This window comes from Salvia splendens, chromosome 19 (genome assembly GCF_004379255.2).
Source record: "Salvia splendens isolate huo1 chromosome 19, SspV2, whole genome shotgun sequence".
In the NCBI taxonomy this organism is placed as follows: Eukaryota; Viridiplantae; Streptophyta; class Magnoliopsida; order Lamiales; family Lamiaceae; genus Salvia; species Salvia splendens.
The window spans coordinates 18,987,119-19,008,385 of NC_056050.1; the positions used below are offsets into that span (position 1 = coordinate 18,987,119).

The 21,267-nt window shown below is 39.0% G+C and overlaps 1 protein-coding gene across 2 annotated transcripts; it reads left to right on the forward strand.

Moving 5' to 3' along the window:
- The first annotated feature begins 1,659 nt into the window (after positions 1–1,659).
- Positions 1,660–2,940, forward strand: LOC121778209 (protein LURP-one-related 17-like). Of its 2 annotated transcripts, none has more exons than XM_042175519.1 (2): positions 1,660–1,938; positions 2,530–2,940. In XM_042175519.1, exons 1-2 carry the CDS (start codon positions 1,690–1,692, stop codon positions 2,902–2,904), a joined length of 624 nt encoding a protein of 207 aa, XP_042031453.1. In that variant the 5' UTR covers positions 1,660–1,689; the 3' UTR covers positions 2,905–2,940. The 2 variants fall into 2 exon arrangements, with proteins under 2 accessions (XP_042031453.1, XP_042031454.1); XM_042175520.1 differs by having other exon boundaries at positions 2,593–2,940.
- Positions 2,941–21,267: the final 18,327 nt, after the last annotated feature.

The window sequence follows — 21,267 nt, forward strand, 5'->3', positions numbered from 1 at the left end:
AGCAGCGCCGTGCCAGCGGCGCGGTTGCAGCGGTGGCGGTTCTTCGCCTTGCCGCTGGCACGGACGGCGGTGGCGCCAACCGCCACCGCTGCGGATGCTCTAACATACAAAATAAAATTTCCTAAAATCTCGTGCTTCCTAGAAGCGTGACATATTTATGAGACGAAGGGAGTAGTATTTTAGCACCGTCGATATTATTGATACGGTTGATTCATAGGAGTAATTATTTAGTTAAACATTTGTTTTAGATTTCTGTCTAAGGCAACCCAAATTTCACATTTTTATACAAATTTCCGCCTTAGGCAACCCAACTATAAAACTTACCGTACAAAAAAAACTTATCTTTTAAGGACATAAAATAGAGATGCAATTGAAAATTTTAAAAATAACAACAATTTAAGACACAAAAGAAATCGTCCCTAAATTCAGGACCAATTAACTTAATTTGTTGCTTTTCTAGGACGCTTTTATTTATGCTTCATAATTTTTGTCGAGGCAGCAACAATAAGGAAGTTTTTAAAGTATTTGTGGTATATTTAGAAATACAAATTAGCGTCCTTAATCGCATTAAAAAATGTCCTTAGCCATTTTCTTTATTGTAGTGTTATTATATACTTCATCTATCCCAGTTAAGTTGATTCATATTCATTTTTGGGATGTCCCAACTAAATTGAGTCATTTCCTTTTTTTGACAAAATAACGTAACATCCAATTACTTTTACTTTATTGCATCACATGCTTTATTTTTTCTTTCTCTTTCCTACTTTATTACTCTCTCATACTTTTCAATACAATTTCCCAATCCATGTGTCCAAAATTTTTGACTCAGATCAGTTGAGACGGAGGGATTACTAATTTATAATGCAATTTTATAAGAGAAGATAAATAGATTATACATATACTCTTATGGATCAAGGATTACCTTTTTACTTCCCTCATCCACGATTTAAAGTTCCATTTTGACTCGGTGCGAGTTTTAAGAAATGTGAAAGAATGTGAGTTGAAAAAGTTAGTGTAATGTAAATATCACTTTATATATTGATTTTATAATAGAATGTGATGTAATGAGTTTGTGGAAAGTGAAGTCTCTTTACCAAAATTGAAAAAGTAAATGTGAACATTATTTTGTTGATGGACCAAAATGACAAATATGGACATTATTTGGTGGACGGAAGAAGTATGCTGGAATTTTCTAGCCGTTAACCTTACTTAAAAGTTCAAATATTGCATGTGTAATAATACTCTCTCCGTCCTATAATAGATGTCACATTTCTTTTTATAGAAAAATTTTCTTTCTCATTAATATAAATATATTATTTTCTCTCTCCAATTATTACACAAAATAATTTATCCAAAAATTTCATGCCAATCATCAAGTGTACCATCTGTTATGGGACCGAGGGAGTATGTATTACTACCAAACTTCTACAGGGAAGGACAAGGGAATTTTTTATACCTCTTGTCTAATTAAATTTTATTACTACATATTTAGATTCAATGAAACCTGTAAAAGAATTTGATTCAATGAAAGAATTCCAAGGGTGCACACGTCAAAGGTGTTGGGCCTAAACAGTAGAAAGCATAAATGTATCTTTTCACTTTCTAGCCTTTTATATATATACACATAGAAATCAAACTCGTTGTCTCACTTCCACACAATCCACACTAAGACAGATAACAAAAAAAAAGATGATCTTCTTATCGAAATCCAAATCAAGAACAGTCCACCACTATCACGATGAGAGTGGAGACGACGGTGAAGCATCCACTTCTCTAACAGTTTGGACAAAATCGCTCGTTTACAGCTGCAGCGGCTTCACCGTCATCGGCTCCGACGGCGGTTTGGCCTATCGGGTCGACAACTACACCGGTCGACCCGATCAAACCATCCTCATGGACGGCTCCGGCAATCCCATTTTCACTATCTGCCGTCGCAAGGTATCCTCGTTACATATATAAAATAGTATTCCCTATGTAACCTAGTAATTGTGCACTTGGATTTCGGAACGTCTTTTAAGAAATTTTGGATTGAAAAAAATAGTAAAATATGAGTCTCACTTTTATAAATTATTAGTTTTATAATAAAATAAAAGTGAAAAAGTTAGTAAAATATGGGATCTACTTAACATTTATGTTAAAAAGTGAAAGTGAACAATTAACGAGGATATTCGAAGATGGAAAAAGTGGACAATTAATAAATATGGAGGGAGTAATTCTATATTTAATTAAGTTGAACTCCCTCCGTCTCGACTAATATGACACATTCCTTGGTCGGCACGAGATTTTAAGAGTTGTTGGTTAAAGTGGTTAATTGGAGAGAAAAATGATAGATGTAAGTATAAAATTGAGAAAGAAAGAGAGTTGAATATTTTATTGGAGGAAGAAAAATGCGGTTGGGTGTAATAATTGGTGAGAGAAAGTTACCAAAAATAGAACGTGTCATCTTGATTGGAATAATTTTGAAAGGAAAGTGTGTCATCTTATTAGTTTGAACGGAGGAGTAATTAGTTTGACTTTGATAATCTGAAGAAGCTAAGGCTGTTGGATTACTGGCTTGTCTACGAAGGAGAATTTGACATGAAATCACCGCAGAAGCCTATGTTTTGCGTGAGGAAAAATAACATGAGGCTGAGGCAAACAAAAGTGGATGATGTGGTAGCCTATGTATATTGTGGGATTTTGGAAAATAGATGCATGTATGTGGTGGAAGGATCCTTTACGCATCGATCGTGTAAGATTTTGGATGAATCAAGGAGGGTTGTTGCAGAGATTAAGAAGAAAGAGGCCATGCCAAAAGGTGCATCATTTGGTTTAGAGGTGTTTCATTTAATCATTAAGCCAGGTTTCCATTGCAAATTTGCCATGGCTATTGTTTTATTACTTGACCAGATGTACTCCTATTAGTGCACATGTGCAAAATCAATGATACTCCTAAATATATATTGTTGGGTTGGGTGGATTCGATTCGGTATAGTTTTGTTTCAGGACCGAGCCACATAAGATTAGTGTTGTCTTGTTCTGTGCTATTCGGTTGCTAGGACTATTTATCACATGATTATCCATCGATGATTGAATTGTGAAATTCAATCTCATAAATAAAAAAAATAAAGTACATAGTTAATCATGAGATATGACCTGCACCTTCTACTACAAAGTTAATCTCTGAGTAACCAAACGTCTGCATAGAGTACTTATAGAATGGTGGTGTAATTATAGTTGATTAGATACACTAATACATCCTTAATTGCAGTTTAACATTGTAAGCAAGCCTAACACCTGCACATGATTTGACACTAGACCTCATATGCTGCAGAAGTGTATACATTGAACAATTATTGTAGATTTGTCGTTGATCTTATACACGTAGCCGACTTCGCTTGACTATATTACTGCAGGTATTGTCGTTTATTAACTCTTAACATTGAATCGATAATATATATGCATGATTGATACGACACCACAACTGAAGGAGCCTTCACAGCCGACGGAGTCACGAAGGACAGCAGGCAGTGGCGGATCCAGGATTTTTTGTTTGGGGGTACGTAAATAAATTATCGACTTGGAGCTTCAAATCTGGTTGGTCCTCTTTCCAATTAATTTTTTAATTAAAAGAATTCTTTGTATAAAAAATTTAATAACTTTTTAATGACACTATTAGTTCGTTGTATATTGAAAGTGGATAGCTTCGATGTTAATATTTGAATGATTTCACTATTTGTAATGAAGATTTTTAGATTTATATATTATGTTGAAAAGATGTAGTACTACCTCATTAGAAACGAATTAAACTACATTAGAAAATTCAAAAAAAAAATGTAGAAGATAAGTGCATTAGAAAAGAATTGAAATGATTAAAAAAATTATACATTATGTCAAAAAAATGTATTAGAAGAAAATAAAAAAATATATGTGAGGACATTGGGAAAAACAGAAAAATATGCGTTAGAAGGATTCTAAAAATGCATTAGAATATATAAAAGAAATAGAGGATGAGAGAATAAAAGTAGCGTGGGCATTAGAACATATAAAAGTAATAGAGGATGAGAGAATAATAGTGTGCATGCTATAGGTTTCGAACACAAGTCTATGCATTAGAATGGGACATAACCAACCACTAGGCTAGCAAAGGAATATAAGAGAAATACATCTAAATGCATTATTATACTTTATTTTGGGGGTACAGTTGTACCCCTTGCTACAATGTGGATACGCCACTGACAGCAGGAGGAGAAGATCAGCCAAGGGAACAAGAATCCACTGCGAAGTGAAAGCCCAAAAGGAATGCGAAGCCGCCGAACAAATTGGGCGATTATGTTCCCAAATAGTCTATATAATAATTAGTTAATTTACGTTAGTTATAGTTTATTGTCTTTGGAACTATTATTATTTTATTATTTATGTTCAGCATGAGTCGAGCGTAATTATAAGCTCCGTCGGGTTTTCTTTGTTGATTCTTTCCCGATGTATAAGATTCGGTCGAATCAACCCTATGGTCCTTAGTCTATAAATAGGGCTATTTGTTCATACTCTCTCTATGAATAAAGATATTACTTGCCCAACACCTCGTTGATTGTCTCTACCAAAACCTAGATCTCGAGCTGCCCGACGGGAAGAGTCCCGCGCACAGTCGAATCTGGTATCCGCTGACCCTAAGATTGGGGGCCGGAGAAGCAATATTACGTCGAACAGTTTCGACGACAACCGTTGAGGGAAAACCCCTTAACATCTGGTGCATTCACTTTCGTACTCATGAAGCGGTTTAACAACAATGGAAAAGTAGTTTGGGGTTCATCTCGGCCCAATACTTTTCCGAATGGATCGTCGCGCCGCCTACATATAGGAGGCCGTCGCGATCAGGGAGGGTTTCAGCGCCCAATTGTGGAGGATAGTGAATTTGAAGGGAAATTTGGGGAGGACTCGCACACTGATGAACCAATTAATATCAAACTGGACTGTTTATTCGAACGATTGACAAGTTTGATGTATGGAGGGATGAGGCGGACCGTCGGTTTGAGAATCTTGAACCGTACCTTTCACGCGATGTTGAGCCACCTTTGGGGTTTGTGGACGATGAGAAGTTGGAGGACGATGGAAATCGCCGACGTTATTCGGGGGATAGAGGGCCCCGTTCTCGGAATTTCCCATCTGGCAACCGCAAGAGTGGGATCGATAATCGTGGCCATAGAGATAACAGGAGCCGCGCGGGATTCGGGTGGGACCAATCCAACGGATATGTTTCGCCTGTGGATCGCCCGGTATCTTGGTGGGACCCACCCCAGCGGTTCCAGGCCCCGGGCTACGACAAGCCAGAGCGAGTTAAAATGCACCCCCCTCGCTTTCATGGGACCTATGCAACAACTTGGATTTCGAGGGTCCAATATTACTTCAATCATCTGATGATGCCCGATGCCCAACGATTGCACTATGCGGTCATGTTGTTCGATCAATCGGCGGCGGATTGGGTTTTCAGCTATTGTTCGAATAACGAATTCGTGACGTGGCAGGAATTCCTGGATGATGTACGTCACCGTTTTGATCGTCAAAGTTTCAGGAATTTCTATGGTTTGATAGCAAAATTGATGCAGACAGGAACAGTGCTGGAGTATCATGATACGTTCGAAAAATATCTGAATCGTGTTAAGGAGTTCCGGAATCAGATCTGTTTACATTATTTGTCGCGGGCCTTAAACCCGATATGCAGGAGAGGCTACAATTGCAAAGACCGTCGTCCTTAGCGGCTGTTATGGCTCTTGCACTGGAGCTGTGAGATACTCAAACAGATCGCATACTCCAGCCACAGCCGTCGTCGGCTGCTCGTCGCCCCTGGCAGAACAGAGACGGTAGGGGTCCGACGGGAGGTTCTCCTGCGCAGCAGTCATCCCAGCCATCAGGAGCGGTGGTTCAAACCTAGGGAGGTTCAGGACGGGCGGCTGTTCAGGTGAGGCCACCGATGGTCCGGGTTTCGCAGGCAGAAAAGGAAGAACGGGCACGGTTGGGTCTGTGTTATTACTGCCCTGATAAATGGGTAATGGGTCATGTATGCAAACAACGTTTATTGTGCTATGCTGAGGAGGAAGCTGAAGGCGTGGCAACGGACGACGAGTTTGCGACGGAGGAGAATGTAGCAGCATATATCTCCCACATCCAGGCCATGAAAGGAGGTCAGCGCTCTCGACCTCTGAAGGTGACAGGCTTGATTCAAGATAGGGAAGTCTGCATTTTGATTGATACCGGCAGTGACAGAGATTTCTTTCATCCTAGGATTACGGAGGTGCTGCACCTGCCTTTATCGCCAATTCGGCCCTTTCGAGTGGTCGTCGGGAATGGCGAGGCATTACTCTGCACTCATGTTTCGAAGCAAACGAAGATGGAGGTACAAGGGACAGTCTTCGTGATAGACTTACATATTCTGCCGTTTATCTTGAAGGGTATTCTGCCCCAACCCAGACGCCTTAATCTGCACTCCATGTTTGCATTGGCGTCCTCTCAAACAGCTTTTGAATTTTATGAAGTTTTGCTGTTGGAGCCGGAGGATACCGCCCCAACCGCCATCACGGGTGAGGATTTTCCGGTGAACCTACAACCTGGAGTGGCAGCCGTGTTGGAGCAGTTTTGCCGGGTCTTCAGTTTGCCGGAAAGCCTTCCCCCAGTGAGACCGTTCGATCATCGCGTCCACCTATTGCCAATGACGAATCCCGTTAATGTGAGACCCTACCGCTATCCGTATTTTTTGAAAAACGAGATAGAGCGGCAGGTCAAGGAGATGTTGGAGCAGAGTATTATTTAGAGGAGCAACAGTCCATTTTCTTCGTCGGTTCTCCTAATCCGCAAGAAAGATGGAACCTTCCGATTTTGCATTGATTATCGAGCGTTGAACAACGCTACGGTGCCCGACCATTTCCCCATCCTAACGCTAGACGAGCTATTTGACGAGTTGGGCAAAGCGAGGATATTCACTAAATTAGATTTGCGCTAGGGATACCATCAAATTCGGATGCACGACAAGGACATATTTAAGACGACCTTTCACACTCACAACGGTCATTTTGAATTCCTGGTCATGTCGTTCGGATTGACGAACGCTCCGTCCACATTTCAGGCATCTATGAACGCAATTTTCCATTCGATACTGCAGAAATTCGTTATTGTTTTCTTCGATGACATATTGGTGTACAGCCCGTCTACAGAATCACCTGAAGAACATTATCGGCTGTCCTGACTGTGCTGCAGAATAACAATTTCTTTGTTAAGCTTTCTAAATGCTCCTTCTGCAGCACTACTGTGGAGTACTTGGGCCACTTGATCAGTGAGGGGTTACTAAAAGCCGACCCAGCCAAAATCGAGGCGATGACGGCTTGGCCGCAACCGAAGACCGTGAAACAGCTACGCAGATTCCTTGGCTTGACAGGTTACTATCGTCGGTTTATTGCAGGATATGCAGTGATTGCTGCCCCGTTGACGGAGTTGCTTAAAAAGGACGCTTTTGATTGGTCCGACGACGCTGGGGCGAGTTTCCAGAACCTGAAGGCAGCGATGACGACTGCTCCGGTCCTCCGCCTTCCGGATTTCGACCGACCCTTTTGCATAGAGACAGATGCTTATGATCTAGGAATTGGGGCATTGCTTTTGCAGAACAATCACCCAATTGCTTATTTTAGCAAGAAGCTAGGTCCCCGACGTCAAGCGGCGTCAACCTACCACAAAGAGCTCTACGCGATAGTGGAGGCAGTACAAAAGTTGCGGCAATACCTATTGGGCCGCGAGTTCATCATCAGGAGTGATCGAAAAAGTTTGAAGGAATTGCTCCAACAAGTAGTCCAGACCCCTGATCAACAGTTATATGTGAGGAAGCTAATGGGTTACAAATTCGCAATTGAGTACAAGAAGGGCAGCTCGAACAAAGTGTTTGATGCCTTGTCGCGTCGGGGGGAGTCTTCACTGGTATCAGGCGACAGCACCGCGACCGCTGATGGCAGTCCGAAGATCGATGCCCCGCGGCAGCGCCTTGCTGGTGGCTGCGGTTCAGCCGGTTCCTAAGCTGCTCGATCTTTTGCGCAACGAAACATCATCTTCCCCTGAAATGAGGGAAATCACACAGAAAATCAGGGGGGGGGGGGGGGAAATGCGCCGCCTCATCTGACTTGGGCGAATGGACTTTTTTATCACCGACGCAGGATCTTTGTGGGGTCGCGCTCGTCGGCGAGAACGCCGATTCTTACCGAGTACCACAGTTCGCCATCAGCGGGACATCCAGGATTTGAGAGGACTCTGCGGCGAGTTTGTGTGGATTTTTATTGGCCTAACGTGAAGAAGGAAGTGAAGAGATTTGTGGAGGCTTGTGTCGTCTGTCAGACTACGAAATATTCCACACAGAAGCCTGCAAGGTTGTTGCAGCCATCAATTACCTATTCCGTCGCAGGTTTGGGAGGATGTGTCCATGGACTTCATCACGGGACTTTCGCCATCGCGAGGGTACACGGTTATTATGGTGGTTGTGGATAGATTATCTAAATATGCGCATTTTGCGCCCCTACCCACCAAATTTAACGCTCTGAGGGTAGCACAATTATTCGTCAATACTGTGGTTCGGCATCATGGGTTTCCCAAGACCTTAGTCTCTGATCGTGATTCGGTGTTCTTGAATAAGGTTTGGGGAGAGATTATGAGGCTTAGTGGAACGAAACTGAATTTCTCGACTACTTACCATCCGCAGTCAGATGGCCAGACGGAAGTAAGAAATAGGGGTCTCGAGCAGTATCTGCGAGCTTTTACGGCTGATCGTCCTTCAAAGTGGACCAATTTCCTTCCGTGGGCGGAGCTAGCCCTCAACTGTTTTCACCACGCGGGGCTAGGCGTTTCCCCGTTTAAGGCATTGTATGGCCGAGACCCTCCAAGCTCCCTCGGCCACTACTCCCCCGTCCGTGGCTGAATTAATCACGCAACGAAGCAAGCTGCTTGTTGAGCTTCGCCGCAACCTGGAGCGAGCGCAGCAACGAATGAGGGACTCAGCCAATAAACATCACCACCATGTGGAGTACGCAATCGGCGATATGGTGTTATTGAAATTGTAGCCTTACAGACAACACTCGGTAGCTCGGCCTTTGTCTGCAAAGGCGCGACGTTACTATAGCCCTTTTGAAGTGGCGTATCGGTTGAAGCTGCCGGAAGGGAGTCGGATACATAACGTGTTTCATGTGAGCCTGTTGCGACCGTTTGCGCCCGGCGATAGCGAGGGTGTGGGCGGCGAGTTGCCCACTGAATTTTTTGGGGATAGACCAGTGGTTTACCCGGTTAAGGTGTTGGAGAAACGCGTCCTTTGGTTGGGAGGTCAGGCCTGCGACCATGTGCTCATTCGGTGGTCCGACGGGTCGGAGTCACCAACGTGGGAGCCTTTGGATGTGATCAAACGCAGGTTCCCGAATGTGCTCCTTGAGGACAAGGATGTCGCTATCGGGGGGAGCTGATACGACCCCACAATTGAAGGAGCCTTCACAGCCGACGGAGTCACGGAGGATAGCTGGAGGAGAAGATCAGCCAAGGGAACAAGAATCCATTGCGAAGTCAAAGCCCAAAAAGAATGCGAAGCCGCCGAACAAATTGGGTGATTATGTTCCCAAATAGTCTATTTAATAATTAGTTAATTTACGTTAGTTATAGTTTATTTTGTCTTTGGAACTATTATTATTTTATTATTTATTTTCAGCATGAGTCGAGCGTAATTATAAGCTCCGTCGGATTTTCTTTGTTGATTCTTTCCCGATGTATAGGATTAGGTCGAATCAACCATATGGTCCTTAGTCTATAAATAAGGCTATTTGTTCATACTCTCTCTATGAATAAAGATATTACTTGCCCAACACCTCGCTGATTGTGTCTACCAAAACCTAGATCTCAAGCTGCCCGACGGGAAGAGTCCCGCGCACAGTCGAATCTGGTATCCGTCGACCCTAAGATTGGGCGTCGGAGAAGCAATATTACGTCGAACAGTTTCGACGACAACCGTTGAGGGAAAACCCCTTAACAATGATCCCATTAATTATTGTAGGTGTACGTGTGTTATGTCGGAAGATATGAGCGTTGATTTTGAAGGTTTCAGCTACTTAATTAACCAAAATGAGAAGAGATTTTCCGGTGAGGAATAGGTTATATTTTATACATCACTATACCAGAATTTATAATCACAGTAAATTTTAATGCTACATTTATATATATATATATATACATTTATATATATATATATGGTTTTGATCTATGCAAAACTAGATTTAAATATAGAAACGCAGAACAATACAATATAATACGTAGGGCACTTTTAGGTCATATTTAGTTAATTTTTAGGTCATGCTAACAAAGCATGACCTAAAATGATCTTAACATGACATTAAATCCAAATATTATAATATGACCTAAAATTACTTAATTATGACCTTCCGTGTTTTTGGTTAATTATTGACCATTAGATCATCTAATCCTAGGGCCAAGATTTGAGCTGCATTTCTGGATTTAAATGTATATATATATATATATATATATATATAGGGGAGCGTTATTCTCCTTTTCACATCTTAGATCTTTTTTCCTTCTTAATATTACGCGTTAGATCTAAGGCATCAACAGATCAGATTGGTTCTATAAAACTGGTTCCGTGTTGCATTATAGAAGGTGGTTGTATGCATTACAGGGTTATTATTGACATTTGACGGAAAAGTAACTGCCACATTTTGGTATCTGCGAATAATGCACCACATGGTCACGAGTAATGCATATAATTGACTATATAATGCACAATATGTGAACTGCAATGCATACGAATAAGATGTACCATGTTATGATGTTTGGACACACGTTTCTTGTTTCCCCTAAGGGTTTAATAAGCTTAGGGGCTAGGGTATAGTACGTAGACACGTATGTAATCTTCACATGGTAACGAGTAATGGATATAATTGACTATATAATGCACAATTTGTGAACTGCAATGCATACGAACAAGATGTGCTGTGTTATGATGTTTGACACACGTTTCTTGTTTCCCCTAAGGGTTTAATAAGCTTAGGGGCTAGGGTATAGTACGTAGACATTACTAACAAATTGTTGTTATTGGAATATACGTATGTGCAATATTTGGTTTAGGTAGTGCATTATGTAGCTGTTAATTGTCATTATCTCAGTATATTATGCATTATTAGAGGTATTGTGTATATGGGTTAATCAACGGATTGAAGATTACATACGTGCATTTAGTAATGTCTACGTACTATACCCTAGCCCCTAAGCTTATTAAACCCTTAGAGGAAACAAGAAACGTGTGTCAAACATCATAACATGGTACATCTTATTCGTATGCATTGCAGTTCACATATTGTGCATTATATAGTTAATAACATCCATTACTCGTGACAATTTGGTGAATTATTCGTATCGTTTTATAATTTGTTATTAATGCGTACGTACTATACCCTAGCCCCTAAGCTTATTAAACCCTTAGGGGAAACAAGAAACGTGTGTCAAACATAATAACACAGCACATCTTGTTCGTATGCATTGCAGTTCACAAATTGTGCATTATATAGTCAATTATATGCATTACTCGTTACCATGTGAAGATTACATACATGTCTACGTACTATACCCTAGCCCCTAAGCTTATTAAACCCTTAGGGGAAACAAGAAACGTGTGTCAAACATCATAACACAGCACATCTTGTTCGTATGCATTGCAGTTCACATATTGTGCATTATATAAGCAATTATATACATTACTCGTGACCATGTGGTGCATTATTCGTAGCGGTTTCCAGCCATTATTAGATTACTATTGTACCCTCATAATGCACAAAATAGGACAAATAATGCAACACGGGATTAATTACCCAATGTTGATCTGGACCATCCATTTCTCTAATCTAATGGCTGATATTAAGAAGGAAAAAGGAGGAAATATAGGAAAAGGAAATGAATACATCCCTATATATATATATATATATATATATATATATGGGTGCATTATAATGATAACCCCAATTTGTGTGATAACCCTATAACTAAATCTCCACCACACATTTTTAAAATATGTGGTCTAGATTTAATCTAACAAAACTATCATTTTATCAAATAAAACTATCATATTTCGGTTATATAAGGGCAAAATTGTCATTTCGAATATATCAAAATTTGACCTATCAAATCGCTCTGCCTCTCTTCCTCTCCCGCTCCCTCCACTATCTTCACAAAATCCTCCAAACCCAACAACCCATCCCCGTCCGAGTCCATCAGCGCCACTGCCGCCTCCGCCTCTTCAGCCGCCATGTCGCCACCGTATATTAATGTATGTGTAGAGATAGAGAGTGTATGCGTATACGAGTGAGTAATCTGCTTGGATTTGTGAATGAATCGAGATCACGACGCACCGTTGTTCTGTAAATATAGCATAAGCTGGTTTGCCTTTACTCACTCTCACTGTGTGATGTGAATATATACTTGTGTGTGGGTTTGTGTGTGAGAAATATTATTGTTTTTTTTGGGAAGGAGGTGGTGTAGGGTGGGGGAAGCAATGCCGCGTTGTATAGAATACTGCGGAATAATATACAGTGCATATGGATAATTTTGATATGATTAATATATATAAATATTTTTATCTAAAATCCCAAAATTTGGAGAGTATTAAACTTTGCTTGTTGTATTGTGACTATTGTCCACATTATTAATTAGAGGTAATGAGTTGTGGAAAACGTTTTCGACGAATGAAAATAGCAGTGCTTTTAAGAAATGAAAGGAATAATATTGATCTTCAATTTTTGATTTGGAGATTTTAGCTTGTTAATAAAATCGCAACAAATTGAAAGTTTTATTGAAAGCTAATATTATCATATAAAATGATAGTTTCAGAAGGTAAAGTGATAGTTGCACTTGATAAAATGATAGTTTCAGGGGATGAAATGAATGTTTTAGAAGGTAAAATGATAGTTGCACTTAATAAAATGATTGTTTCAGAGGATAAAATGATAGTTTCAGGGGATAAAATGATAATTTCAGTGGATAAAATGATAGTTTCAAATGATAAAATGATACTTTTGCATAAAATGATAAAATGATAGTTTCAAATGATAGTTTCAGTGGATAAAATGATAGTTTGAAATGATAAAATGATAGTTTCAATTACAAATCGTATTTTGTCGTGTCCTCTGCTGTGTCCTTTGCAATCGTGTTTCAATCACGCATCTTAGACCTTATTTCAGCTGCAGCAGCTTCATGGATATGAGAAAAAAAATCAATATAGCAAAAAATCAAAGACACATCACTCTTGTTCAGAAAACACTTCACTCTTGTTCTGATTTTACTTCACTCTTGTTCACAAAACACATCACTCTTGTTCAAAAAACACCTCACTCTTATTCTGATTTTACTTCACTCTTGTTCACAAAACATATCACTCTTGTTCAGAAAACACTTCACTCTTGTTCACAAAACACATCACTCTTATTCTGATTTTACTTCACTCTTGTTCACAAAACACATCACTCTTATTCTGATTTTACTTCACTCTTGTTCACAAAACACATCACTCTTGTTCAGAAAACACTTCACTCTTATTCTGATTTTACTTCACTCTTGTTCACAAAATACATCACTCTTGTTCGGAAAACACTTCACTCTTGTTCACAAAACACATCACTCTTGTTCAGAAAACACTTCACTCTTGTTCACAAAACACATCACTCTTATCATGATTTCACTTCACTCTTATTTGCAAAACAACTATAAATCTAACCATGTAAACATAATACAAAGGCCATACGATTTTCATAATCAGTTAACATCAGTGAAACAACTATAAATCTAACCACAGAAATTTATGTTTTCATAATCACTTAAAATCAGTGAAACAACTATAAATCTAACTCAGAGTATCATTCTATCCGGCAAAACTATCATTTTATCAACTCAGAGTATCATTCTATGATAAACTCGGATTTTAACTGTTTTATTGGACATTAAACATGATCTTTTGTGTGCTTTCATTGCATTATCTTAGAGTTTATGTCCATATTTCACTATAAAGGTGCTTTTATGAGTTTATCTAGTGTTTGAAGTTAAAATAGGTAAAAAATGGTCAAAATGAGCCAAGACGAGGCTGGGGTCTGCTTCAAACGTTAATCTTCCTATCAATATGGGGTCCAAATCCTATTTTGAGACTACCATTGTCTTCATCATCGAAAGAGCTTTGCGTGGGTACCTCACACGCCCCAATCGGAGTTCGAATGAGAGAGATATGGCCGATCTACGAAAGCCGCGCGCGACTGCCGGGAGTGCTACCCGACCGGGTGGAATTTATGTTGAATAATTCCACCCGGCCGGGTCGCCAGTTTTGTTCATGAAGACTCCAGAGAGTTTCACCCGGCCGGGTGAATACTCAGTTCAATAATTCCACCCGGCCGGGTCGCCAATTATGTACATACCTACAAATCAATCGATCATCCTAATCAATAAAAATAGATAATAAATATAAATGAAAACTATATTCATTTTGTCATAATGCCATATACTAGTAATTAATTTAATTTCCCATCCGAATTGTTGTATTATATAGACCAAAGGAAAAAAAACAATTTTACAACAACGCTATATAAAAAAACATTACTCTAAATAAGATGTGATTTCAAGAAAATATAATGCACGAAAATAAAAAAATTATCGAAGAAACAACTGTAATTATGAAGAAGCTTGAATCCCATCCCACAATATGCAGTAATAAAACATATAGTAGTTGGAAATCTTAAACGATTACCAAAACATGGAGTATTAGTGTTGTGTGAGTTGGGCTAGTGGGTGTGGTGTTGAATTGGTTGTTGAGTTGAGAAAGAGGGCCATTGCACAGTCATCAACCTCTGAAATTGGATACTTATTCATCCATGCAATTCAACTATCATTTCAGGGGATAAAATGATAGTTTCAGGAGATAAAATGATAGTTTCGGGGGATAAAATGATAGTTTCAGAAGGTAAAATGATAGTTGCACTTGATAAAATGAAGGTTTCAGGGGATAAAATGATAGTTTCAGAAGGTAAAATGATAGTTGCACTTGATAAAATGATGGTTTCAGAGGATAAAATGATAGTTTCAGGGGATAAAATGATAGTTTCAGAAGGTAACATGATAGTTGCACTTGATAAAATGATGGTTTCAGGGGATAAAATGATAGTTTTAGGGGATAAAATGATAGTTTCAGAAGGTAAAATGATAGTTGCACTTGATAAAATGATGGTTTCAGGGGATAAAATGATAGTTTCAGGGGATAAAAGTAAAAGTATCATTTTATCAACTCAGAGTATCATTCTATCCGGCAAAACTATCATTTTAGTGATTGGATAGCTCATCAAATATACAAAAATTGATTTTTTAGGTTTAACTACTAGGCAAGATTACAGATAAAAAAGACACTAAAACCTCTTTCAAAATTTTTTTACTGAACAAATAAAGAAGATCTCACCCATTTGAATAAAATCATCATCAAATTAATTATATAACTGAGTTGATGCTGAGTTTAGTTTCAGCTGATATTACAATAGAAAGATATATATAGAGTTTTGAGGTGTACCAATCAAATTGTACATGCACCCTCTTTCTCATTTTTCATGGTACAATTATTTTTGGAACGAAATTAAGACTATCTAGCTTTGTCTAACGACGGTGGCGAGGAGAGTCAACATTTCTCGGCCGGCCTTCTTCCGGGAAGAGACGATGCGATTTTCTTCCAGATCCGGCGTCGTCTGCCGCTTCAGAAGCTTCATCAACCAGAATTCTTCCCTCAACACCATCAAATCTGGGAACAAAATCGATGAGAAGAGGAATATGGAAACAAAATCGCTGAGAAAGATGAGAGAATCGAATTGAGAGAGAATGAAAGAATGGAGCGAAATTCAGAAATTAAATGAGAGAAATGACATATTTACCCCCTGCGCCTTTTTTTATGAAGTAAATCTAAGTTTGAATCTCAGCCACAAGATTAGAAAATATGTGTGGTCCAGATTTGGTTATAGGGTTATCACACAAATTGGGGGTTATCATATGATCACAACTCGATATATATATATATATATATATAGAGAGAGAGAGAGAGAGTCTCATTATTCACAAATCCACTCTTAAAGATCGAACCACCGAACCATACCAAATTAGGGTTTTTAGATCTAGTTTTTTATGGATGAGAGGCACAAATTTATCAATTATTTTCACCTTCATCACGAGCCTATTTTAATTCATCCGAAGGTAAATAAGTTATACTAACATGTTACGAAGATTTAACTTCATTCCAGTAGGTTTTTACTTCATTCCAGTAGAATTTTACTTCATTCCAGTAGGATTATTACTTCATTCCAGTACGTAAATGCGGTTTCACCGTCGCGTGCCGTTCTTTCTCTCTACAATATCTATCACCACCGCCACAACGCTGATATGGTTTAATAAACACATGGAATGATGTAATAAATTATTGGAATGAAGTACGTGTAGAAGCATTTGAAGTCCTACTGGAATGAAGTAAAAACCTTATCCAACGAAGTAATAACGTTTCTGAATGAAGTAATAAGCGCACTTGAATAAATTGCATTTTTTAATGTAAATAAAGTAAAAACTAAGATCAATGAATTCAAATGAAACATATGTTGAATCATTTCAAAACCTACTGGAATAAAGTAAAAACATGTTGTAGTTTCAAGGTATTACGTACGGAATGAAGTAATAAACCTATACAATGAAGTAAAATGGGCTTGTAATGAAGACCGAAAAATTTACACAGCAACACATCTCATCAAAAAAACTAGACCTAATGGCCAAGATTTGGTCTCTAGTTCGGTCTTTAAAATTGGTTCGACATTGATCACAACTCTATATATATATATATATATATATATATATATATATATATATATATATATATAGGGGAGCGTTATTCTCCTATTCATCCCTTAGATCCTTTATTCTTCTTAATATGGGCCGTTAGATCTCATTCATCAATGGTCTAGATGATCTGCATTATTACACTATAATGGTGCATTATTAGTCGGTGTGCATTATTCAACTGAAAATCTGCATTATTACACTATAATGGTGCATTATTAGTCGGTGTGCATTATTTAACTGAAAATCTGCATTATTAAATGACACGTGGCACCAATCTAAACGCCGGATGACAAAATCGTGGGAATGAGATTAAGAAGGAAATAGGAGAAAAGATACAAAAAGGAAATGAATACATCCCTATATATATATATATATATATATATATATATATATATATAGGGATGTATTCATTTCCTTTTTGTATCTTTTGTTCTTTGCTCTTTTTAGTCTCAGCCCCACGATTTTGTCATCCGACGGTTAGATTGGTGCCACGTGTCATTTAATAATGCAGATTTTTAGTTGAATAATGCACACCGACTAATAATGCACAATTATAGTGTAATAATGCAGATTTTCAATTGAATAATGCACACCGACTAATAATGCACCATTATAGTGGAATAATGCAGATCATCTGGACCGTTGATGAATGAGATCTAACGGCCCATATTAAGAAGAATAAAGGATCTAAGGGATGAACAGGAGAATAACGCTCTCATATATATATATATATATATATTATTTGTGGTCAACCAAGGAAAACGGTCTGGATTTGATCCATTTTGGATGGTACTGTAGTCAACGCCAATTAATCCATTTTGAGTGAATTAGTTCACATTAATTAGCAACTTCAAGAACAATCTTAATCTCCGACTATGAAATAAGAAAATCAACTTGCTCCAAGCTCCGGTGCCTGTTGGGAAATAAACACAGGCAATCACGAATATGAAAGAGAATGAACACAAGAAGTTGTTTACCCAGTTCGATACAATGTGTATCTACGTCTGGGGGCGATGCCAAGCCAGGGATTTCACTATATAATTTCAGGATGATTTAACAATGAGGGAGCACCTCTATTTATAAGTAACTAGAGAGCCCTAATTCTAGTCAAACTAGGAAACATATTCCATAAGGAAATATCTTTTAAGGAATAAATCTATCACAAGGAAATATACTTCAAGGAAACAAATCCTAAACATGGTAGGAGATATTTTAGGCTCCATAATTAACAATCTCCCACTTGGAGACTAACAACTCCTAAACAACCATTTCCTCGTGATCTCATCCCTTCATCCGCTTAGCATCGCCTAACCTTCTCTTCAAGTTCCAAGGCCAATTGAAGCTATGCATAGCTTCAATTTCTCTAAGGTCACCACCTTAGTAAACATGTCTGCAGGATTATCACTTCCAAGTATCTTCACAAGTTGCAGGATTTTCATCTCCACTAGGTGTCGGATGTAATGATATTTCAACTCCACATGCTTTGTCCTAGAATGAAACGCTGGATTCTTCGCCAAGAAAATAGCACTCTGACTATCACTGTAGAGTATGCTACTCTTGTTCTCCTTCCCAAGTTCATCTAAGAAACTCTGCAACCACACCATCTCCTTGCTTGCCTCTGTCGCAGCTACATATTCAGCCTCCGTAGTAGACAAAGCAACAGTCTTCTGCAACTTAGAAGTCCATGAAATAGCAGTACCACCATAAGTAAATACATACCCGGTTGTGCTTCTTCTCCCATCAAGATCATTGGACGCCAAGTCTGCATCCACATAACCTACCAGCTCGACATTCTTGCCATTGAAACATAAGACGCTTTCTGTAGTACCTCTCAAGTATCGAATGATCCATTTAACTGCTTCCCAATGTTGTTTGCCCGGATCACCCATGAACCGGCTCACTACTCCCACTGCTTGTGCAATATCAGGCCTCGTACACACCATTGCATACATAATACTGCCAATTGCTGAAGCATAAGGAATTTTCTTCATTTCAGCACGTTCTTCTTTTGTACTCGGCGACTCCTTCTTCGACAGCTTAAAGTGACTGCCCAAAGGCACACTTACTGGCTTCGAATTATCCATGTTGAATCTTTCTAAAACCTTACCAATGTAAGCAGCTTGCGAAAGATACAATTTTCCTGCCGCATTGTCACGCTCGATTCTCATGCCCAAAATTTGATTAGCCTCTCCAAGATCTTTCATGGAGAATCGTTCAGACAATTGCCTTTTCAACTTATCCATCTCCTTTTGATCACCTCCTGCGATCAACATATCATCAACATATATTAACCGAGTTCAGTTGCGAAGTAATCATGTTGAACTCGTTGAGATGTTGTTGCACCAGCTTTCCCTCTTGCATTCTAAAATTAAACAATCGTCTAATCAGATGTACCTTGTTTGCCGTTGATGGTTTCTGATACATGTCCTCCAAGATCTTTATCATCTCCTTTGTCGACTTTGCTGCAGTCGTGTGATAAGCCACATCCTTGGACAACGATAGCCTAATCGCGCTCATCGCTTTTCTGTCCAGCAGCTCCCACTCCTCATGTTCCATCTTTTCGGGTTTGGTTTTTAAAGGCTTCCAGAGATCTTTACCGTACAGGTAATTCTCAATCTGCATCTTCCAAAATCCGAAATCAGATCCATCGAACTTCTCTACAGCAATTTTCTCGTCGATCCCCATCGTGATTTCTGCCTCTTAAAACCTGGCTCTGATACCAGTTGTTGGGAAATAAACACAGCAATCACGAATATGAAAGAGAATGAACACAAGAAGTTGTTTACCCAGTTCGATACAATGTGTATCTACGTCTGGGGGCGATGCCAAGCCAGGGATTTCACTATATAATTTCAGGATGATTTAACAATGAGGGAGCACCTCTATTTATAAGTAACTAGAGAGCCCTAATTCTAGTCAAACTAGGAAACATATTCCATAAGGAAATATCTTTTAAGGAATAAATCTATCACAAGGAAATATACTTCAAGGAAACAAATCCTAAACATGGTAGGAGATATTTTAGGCTCCATAATTAACAGTGCCAGCGGTGGAGGTGAAGCTCCACCAAATTTGTGCTCCGGCTTGAATCAGACATGAAAATATCATCGAATATCCTCTTATAATACCCATAGCTCCAATTTGTGGAAGAAGACGAGAATTCTCGCTGATTAGGGTATGAACAACTGCTTCTTCTCAATTTCAAATTTCTTTGCTCATAAAGATTCGATCTTTCCTTGTCGACATTTGATTTTTGGGTTTCATTTTCTTCAAATGGGGCAAGGCTGAAACTCATCAAACAATGGAGATCTCTCTAGAAAAGAAAATTCTTTGATTTTATTTTCCCATTGCTCTCGGCGACCACTCACCATGAGCAGCTTTGCAATTTCAGACCCTCACCGCCTTTATTCTATACGGCTCTCGCATGCAGCTCAATCTTGGCGGGGGAGGAAATTACAACGGCGACGGTCGTCTTTAGTTGTCGTTGTTGCGGAGCAGAAGCTGAATCTGATGTGGTGGCGGCATATGTGGGATGAATTGATGGAGTTCCGTGGCGAGTTGGAGGATGTTGGAGACTAGGGGGAGAAGTCGGCATAGGAGGTGGTAGCTGTGAGGGCGAGATCGGAGGTGACGGGCATGGCGGAGAGGGTGAAGGAGAATATGATGTTGATGCTAGAGGGTAAAATTGTTCGAGATAGAGGGTGAGGAGCTCTTGATGTAGATGACAATGGTGTTGAGTAAGTGAAATTGGGAGCATTTGAGGGATAGAAGTGGAGAGCCTCGATGAGGATTAAATCGAGCCATATCATGTCGAAATGGTAGTACTACTTGTCATAATGCTCGGTAGTGTTCACTACAACTCCCGCCACCACCGTCGGATATCCGTAGAATGGGGCCATTTTCAAGGGATAGTGATGGTGGATGAATAAAGACAATATGTTTAGGACCAAAAAGGTAGAATACAATATTTATAAAATACTCAAAACAATATAAATCTAGTCAATACTGAGTTAATTGACGTTAACTGTCAAATTTCGACGGTGCCGTCAATAAAGGATCAAATTAGGACCATTTTCATTTGTTCAGGATTCAAATATTCAAATGTTAATGTTCTTGACTAAAATTGTAAAATACACATATGTTTAGGACCACAAATCGTAAAATCCCAAACATCGTATAACCACAATACGGTCAAGATGTTTAATTCTAACCGACAATATAAATTGATTTAAAATTAAAATTATATAAATATTTCTCCACTTTTTTTTCTCTCTCTTACTTTATTTTTTCTTTACTTAATTCACAAAATAACACTGCATACAACATGTGCCGAATAAGAAATGTTCCGGTTAGTGGGACAAATGGAGT